Genomic DNA, 7,644 nt, shown 5'->3' with positions numbered 1-7,644 from the left:
GAAGACAGAGGAAATTGACACTCAGACACAAGACGGTTCATTGGACACTTTTTTTTTTCATTTCTTCGATTTTGCAGGTGAATACAGTATATTATAATCCTTTTGATGTTCTTATTTACATGGCGGTATTTACAAAATACATTTATGTATGGTACATTCAAAAATACAGCGAGCAGGGAACGAAGCATATCGAGAAACAAGCAAAGAAAAGAAGAAAAGTGGCGCGAGACATTTGCTAAAGAAAGTGGGTCAGTCGAACTTGAAAACAACATCGAAGAGAGAACGAAAAAAGGGGAGAACGCACACGACAGAGGACTCCAGGGTGCACGCCAGCAGGAACACATACAGTAAATACCACACACGTTGTGCACACAAGGGGAGAGTTGCAGGAGAAACCAATCGCAAAAAACAACTAGCCAATCCAATCCAATTTCAGCACGCTTGCTTACATAATGCAACTACCTCTGCACCGCTAAAACCCTCATGAAATTGGCGCAAAAAGCAGGAGGAGGGGAAAAGAAATAAATTGCAGAATTAGGTTCGTCGGTATTTTTCTATGCATCTCTTCTAGAATACAAAAGAAATGTATCGGTTCGTGCCTGACTATTCACAAACCTCTGAGAAGGGTGCCCAAGAACCTCGGTATATTTTGGTTTGCAAAAAAAAAAAAAAAAAAAAAAAAAAAAGAGAACAAATGCAAGCGGGGATACAATTTTGGCACAGACTATATAACAGCTCATAGTTCAGCACGTGGCTCTGAATGTTTAGCACTGCAGAGATAATTCAAACCGTGGCCCGGGGCCATAGAATACAGCAAAGCGACACGTTATATGGTGCACCTTGCTATTCAGCATGTAGTGTTGCCAAAAAACACCAGGACATACGAATACTGTTCTGTCAAAAAAATAATGTCCCTTTAACCAATGCATTTCAAAAGTGTCACAAGAAAAGCTCTGTTTTTTGTCACACAAAATAAGGACTGCTAGCAGGGCAGTAAATAAAAATGATTGGCTGTCACTAGTTCATTTTAAAGTTGTTCATGCGCACAATTACCAATTGCGTATGCCTCAGCAACACGTACAATGCAATTGCGATGCTTCTTTTTGCAATGTTACAAAGCACACATTTGAAACCAGGGATACAGAAAAGTTATGCGTGCACCACTACATTCCTGTCTGAACATGCATTGTGCATTTGCCATGTCGTAAAACATTTTTTTTTTCCTTTTCGTTTTTAGCACGCACTGACGTGGGCAGTATACAAAAGATGGAACTGTGGGAAATCAAGCACACACGTGGCTCTGCGAACACTATACACCGAGAGGTCACTCTGGTCAACAACGGCAGGTAAGTTTTCTACAGAAGTGGTTTCATACGCAGCAACTGTTCCACGTCATTCTCGACACTGCTGCTGCTGCTATTCAGGGAGAACACGCCGAAGCACACACACAGAGAAACATCGTTTATAGAACAAGATTTCAAAATGTTGAGAGTGAAACTTTCTTTCTAGGCACATGGATTAAGGGTCCGAAACGACGACAATCGCGTTTAGATGGAGTAGTACACTTTTTTTGTAAGACACTCTGCGAAAGTTTACAGCGGTAATCATGCCCCTTTATGAAAACAGGCAAGCGAGGAGATGTAGGAGCACACCTAGACAATGAACAGACGTTTGCACACAGTGTTGGTGCTTCACGGAGCTACAATGAAATTACTTTCACCAGCCAGTGTGCTGCTGCTGTGCAGTGCCACGCTGGGGGTTACTAATCTTGCTCACGTGCGAGCTCTTTTTTGTTTTGTCAATGCCACTACGAGACTAACGACAGGCATGAATACACGGCACCGACAGACAAGTAAACTGCACTGGGTACCAGCATTAGGAACGGGGGCAAAAAATGAACAAAGTGATTTCTAGCCATTTCTATTATCCGGACAATTACACAAAACTGCTCGGCAAGAGGCATTGTGACTGACCAATGGGCCTTGCTTGCATTTTTGTATTTCAGCTCCCAGAGTTTCAAGTGACAAGCGCCAATAAGTAATTGAAACAGAGTATTGTAAATGACCAAGCTGTGGGCATTACGCCTGCCACATACCTCTCGTGTGTTACAGGCATCAATATCTATGCGACAAACTAAATCGATAACCATCTCCCTTTGAGAGGAAGGCTTTGACCTACCCCTAATAGTTTACAATATTTAGATACGCACTGCTCATTTGAAAAATGTCTAAAACAGTAGAAATGAGCATCGGAAGTTCCCAAGCAGTTTCATTTGGCATATATATATATAAAAAAAAGCCCAAGGCTCCAAATATTCTCAGAATTATACAGCTGGTTGCAACAGGTGGCGATTGGGGGCATACCACTGCATTATGGACACCCGAACAGGAATCAATGCTCCATTCTAGCAGACAATGCGCTGATACTATATCAGACAAATACAAGTTAATGAAGGCAGCTGTGCAGAAGCCAAAGGAAACAGGGGTGAATTCCTAATGTATAGGGTTCACACATGCAAAAAGAAAAGGAGAAAAAGAAAAACACTTATTCCGGGAGACTTGCTTTTTCTCGGTAACAAGCTCTAGCAAATACTCCCCACATCTCTAGCCCTCTTTTTCCATTGTCCATGGCACACATTTCACTTGCTCCAAAGTGCAAGAAAGAGTTTTCAGAAAGCGTGCCAGCCTGGTGAGACCATATGACGACTAAAGGACCGCACCATGGCGATAAATATTTTGCTTAATCAGCTCCTCACTAAAACACAAATTGCTTTTTCTTTTCCCACAGGCAGCTTCAAATAACATGTGTGGCTCTATTTCACTCACACATGCTTGAAAAGCCATTTAAAAAAATAAGCAAAGCACGCAAGGAAATGATTTCACCGAAACGAAACATACACGTTGCTGACCTATTGCAATGAACGGAAGGGTCTTGTCTGCGCAAAATGAAACAACGCAAGCTCAACTCGCGTTCTGGCTTCAAACGTGCGAATGATTGAGGCAACATGCAAACAAACAAGAGGAAAGAAATTTATATTGAAGCAGACGGACAACACAGTCACAGTCCTGGCATTAAAGCAAGGAAGGTGAGTGGCACTTGTAGGTGTACAACATGGCGGCGGTTTAGGATGGCCTGGCTTTATGATGCAACGTTTACGGCGGCACAAGGTTACTTACAATCAATGTGCACGAACATCGACAGCGCAAGTACAGACAGACACACGGATGGAAATTTGAGGAGAGTTCAGTGCTGCCTGCGCACAACAAGGAGCCTGAGGCACGCCAACAAATGTAACTGCCCGCTTGAGGGAAAGGCGAGGGCAACCCACCAAAATGCCCCTTTTCTGCGGTTATGGGGAAACGAAAACGCAGGTTGGTTCTCAAAAACAAAGGAGTGCCGGAGCGACGTTTACAGGAGAAAACAGTTGAAAACCGATGAGGTGGTGTGGAAATACATGAAAGGAAAAAGGGAGATGACAATGTGATAAGACAACACCATGACACCGCCGGCTGAGGAGCTATTGGCCGGTTGCCAGGCCTAATGACACGTTTTTTCAGTCGGCCGTTGGCTGGAACAACACCGGACGCAATGAGGGGAGCAGTCAAATTGTCCCGTCTGACGGATACCAAGATGACCGTCACACGGTGGAGCCACGGTGGGCCAACCCTCGGCGCAGCCTGTGGTATCCAGTGCGCCAGCTCCCCTGGAATGGTCCTGCACAATGAAGTACCTTTGGTGTTACACCGTGTGCAGTTGTAGGCTCGAGGCATGTTGTGTCCAGCGTCAGCAGCACTACGCCACGGTGTTGAAACCACACTTGCAGTGCAGGCAATGTCAAGCTTACACGGTCCATTGAAGCACACGCACAGTGGCTGCATGTCATTGGTGTTGGAACTACAGTGTCCCTGGCGCCAGCGCCAGTTGGTTGTAGGGATGATGGCCAGTGCGAAGTTTTCCTCTACCCGAGATAACGCACACATGAGGTCTGGTCTGGCATTTTGCTGACATCGGACGGGTGGGCAGGGGGATGGAGTGGACGCAGAAAGCAGCGAAACGGCGTAAATGTTCACCGAAGGACGGTGTTGTGGAGGCCTAGGATGCTGCGCACGGTGGCATCGAAGCGTAGTGCCTGCACAGCAGGTTGAGGTGAGGACCCCTCGGTCGAGATGGACGTGGGCTCCACAGCGGCTGTGACAGATGAGGCCCCATCATCCAGCCACGGAGTGGTGGTCTTGGTGCGTAGTTCGTGCGCGGGCAGCAGGAGCACCTCAACAGCTGGGAACCTCTGTCGGAATTCATCAGCCGAGATGCGCAGGCGCTGGAGCACGTCATCGAGCCGCACGCATTCGCAGCAGCTGGAAGAAAAAAAGACATTTGGTTAGAGTTGGAACAAGAGAAACAAGGCGGACAAGTACATATATGTGGTGCTAGGCACGAGAAGAGGCACAAACACGTCCTCACGTCGAGTACATCAAGTAAGCTACCGCCGTGCTGCACACGCTCCAAGCACCGTTCTGGTGACGAACGTGAAGACTATCATTATTGTGCTATAAAGGTCGCCTGCTCCCCTCATGAGGGTTGCACTTCCCTCTCTCTATGGCTTTCTGCTGTTCTCTGGTCTCTGTTACCGTTAGAAGCAGTGTGGCAAGTAGCCATAAAGTTAGAGTGCGGCGAGCAGCAATTATCACAGTAGCGGAGCTGTACAACCTTCCTCTTTGTTGACTTCAAGTATAGAGACAGGTCATGGCCATTGAAAGGCAGCAGGTATGTACACGCAGAAATACAGGATAGTGCTGCACTTGAAGGACAAGAGGAAAACACGAGCGCTGTAAACGTAGGCCAGTTAACACGTATGAAACAGCGGTGCCAGCATTAGCAGCTCTATTCGGCGTGTTTGAAGTGAGCTCTTTAAACTTATCTGAACGAAAGTAAATGTAAAAGCTAAATAGGGAGCACAAGAGTCACGAATACTAACCTTGGGTCCGCAGTCCCAATGAGGTGAGGGCTGAGCCGGTACGTAGCAATCTGTGCCGACTCACTGACTTGGAAAAGCATGTCATCACCGGAGTCCTCAGCCGGTGCACCAGCGAGGATGTCGAATCCGTTTTCGTTGGGATCTGCAAGCCACACCGAGAAAGCACACAACCATGAGATTCCCGGTCGGCATTCGCATCTTATTGAAATTTTTTTTAGGGAAATATTCCATCGCATAGTTTTTCACGATCTAAATTTAAGAAGTTACCGGGAGTGCGCAATTCACATTATGCATTCAATATACCTTGTATATGCAATACACATTCCCAGCAAGCTACTGGCAATCAGCAAGAACGTTAACCCGGTGACCAAGCTACACTGAAGCAATATGCTTATCTAAGCTGCAAAACCCTAAACCTTGCGATTAGCCATAGCTGTAACTAAATGTAAGCAATGCCAAAAGCTACCGTTTAGCATCGTATCCAGCTAGCAAGATCTATACCAGCACATGTAAGGCTTTGTGAAAAACAAGCTGATTGTGTGTAGAGGGCTTACCCATGAATGAAGCTGTGCCGGGAAAATGCCAGGGCAGTACTGGGCTCCCATCGATGCTTTCACCGGCCATGTCAGAGAGGAAACCTATGAATATAATATGGATTGTTGAGTGTAATGCCACCAAAATGAAAATACAAAAAATACTGTTTCGTAAATTTATGAGAATAAAGTATGTCCTGGAAGCTAGCGAAAAAAAAAGCCTATGTACCTATCCAACTATTCAGCCATCCTTCTGTGTTCATTTTAGCACAATACTGAAGAACCTTTTAAGAAAACAGGCACTAAATGTACTATTTCGCGCGCCATATTTGTTGGCCAAAGAGCACTAGTTAATGACGCCGAGAAGGGCGACTAGTTCATGAACAAGAAACAAACAAGCAAAAATTAAGGAACGATCGAATGCAAATTTGTCTTCGGAATGCAAGCAGGCCTCATTTAATGAGTTGTGTCCCTAGGCACGCTCAAGTGAATCTTGCTTGTTCCCTCTAAGGCGTGTGCATGAAACTGTTTTCGCCTATTTTTCTCCTATCGCTGCAACGCCTCGTTCTCTTGCGCCGTTGCTGATCGCGGAGGCCGCACACATACACACAAACCAGCCCGCGGGGGAGACCCAAACTGCGCATTCGCGGCGCACGTTGTAATCGCACGTCCCCTTTCACTTCCACCGCGCTATCATTATTAGTTCTCAGGCATCCGTTTGCTTTTGCGGACGCCTCAGAGTAGGCGTACACATTTCTTGCGCTCCACTCACTTAGAGTTTGCGCACTAAAAGTAAAGGGCAGCATTAAAACGGTGCCCACCTCGCAGCAGTTCCACCATGATGGGCGACCGGGCGAGTTCGAGCGGGGCGAGCCCAGAGCCCGTGGTGAGCGTGGCGTCTGCGCCGTACGACAGAAGCAGCCGCACCATCTCCACGTGACCCTTCTCCACGGCGTCGTGCAGGGGTCTGCAGAAGAAGCATAGGGAAGGGCGCGATCGTTAGGGCACGTTGTTTTACGCAGATGCAAATAAACAGAACACAAGCGCAGGGCACTGTGCTATCACATTCGAGAACGGGAAGAGATCACAAGGTCAAAGCTTGATCTAAGAACCAGAGCACCAGAAAGGATCTCTGTCACAAACGTGTGAGGCAAAAGAAAGTCAGCCCCGGGTGCAACATAATAACGCAGGCGCACACGGGCTTCATTTTAACGCGCGGCTCACGCTTTCGTCCTTTACTAGACGAAAATTGTGCAGTAATTTTTTTTTTTGAAAGCGAACGATTATTTAGCTTCCTATGTTGCACGACAATTTCGATTATGCAGACCATTTTTTGTCATGCGGGCAGTTAATACGGCAGCGAACAGACGGACGTTTTCATGAACGTCTGTTACTTTCACGTAAAAAAAAAATCGCCAGCGCGATGGCGGGTTCACAAAAAGTGATGAGCAAAAGAAACGACCCCAAGTCCCATAATAACAAGAGCGGAAAGAGAAGGAGAAAAAACAAAAACCGAGCCTCCTGACCGTGCCCCAGACTCATCATCGAGCGGCGGCGCCGACGCCAACGCGCATAGCACACGCTGGCCGTGCGCGTCAGTCGGTCACGCCACCCTGGCACAACAAACAAAAGGCGAGCCACGCACATCTTTCTCGATAACAGCGCAACGCGCGGCGCACTTTTTGGCGTTGCTGCGCGGGACGTCTTTGTGCATAGGCGGTCGACGCGCGGCCTTTCGCTATTTCGCTTTTGTGTCGGGGCCAAGCGGCGACGTGTAAGCGAGTGGGAGAGGGTGTGGGCTCCGCTTAACACCAAGCCGTAACGCTGGTATCGTCGAAGGAAGACTCGGGGGACGGAGAGAGAACGGACAGAAAATGGAGAGTCGGAGCAACAGAGACAACAAGTGGTTGAAAAGACAAGAGGAAATGGAAGATCTCGGGAGAATGGCGGCAGGTGGGACATTCATAAACGTTGCGACGCTATAAGAAACGGCGCTTTGTTCTCTGCCTGTCGATGGCTCCGTTGAGCCCCCCAGGTCGCCGGGCAGGGCGGGGTAAAGGAGAGATTCATAGGGCGAACTAGCGTCACTAAATAAAGGCTTTGCTTATTTAGTGACGCTAGGGCGAACGAAAATAC

The 7,644-nt window shown here is 47.4% G+C and overlaps 1 protein-coding gene across 1 annotated transcript in view; it reads right to left on the bottom strand.

Moving 5' to 3' along the window:
- Nucleotides 1-661: 661 nt before the first annotated feature.
- LOC144169874 (uncharacterized) overlaps nt 662-7,644 on the bottom strand; it is a 70,554-nt gene continuing 63,571 nt past the window's right edge. The window contains exons 8-11 of the mRNA XM_077699282.1: nt 6,330-6,475; nt 5,530-5,613; nt 4,976-5,117; nt 662-4,355 (exon numbers count right to left, since the gene is read on the bottom strand). Coding sequence (XP_077555408.1) covers nt 4,067-4,355; nt 4,976-5,117; nt 5,530-5,613; nt 6,330-6,475 — 661 coding nt within the window. The 3' untranslated portion in view covers nt 662-4,066. The remainder of the gene's footprint in view (nt 4,356-4,975; nt 5,118-5,529; nt 5,614-6,329; nt 6,476-7,644) is intronic.

This window comes from Haemaphysalis longicornis, unplaced genomic scaffold (assembly GCF_048455015.1).
Source record: "Haemaphysalis longicornis isolate Haplotype H1 unplaced genomic scaffold, Haemaphysalis longicornis Haplotype H1 scaffold_2, whole genome shotgun sequence".
NCBI classification, from domain to species: Eukaryota; Metazoa; Arthropoda; class Arachnida; order Ixodida; family Ixodidae; genus Haemaphysalis; species Haemaphysalis longicornis.
Note: the sequence above shows the minus strand (reverse complement) of the source record. Positions and strands in the feature narration are given on the sequence as shown.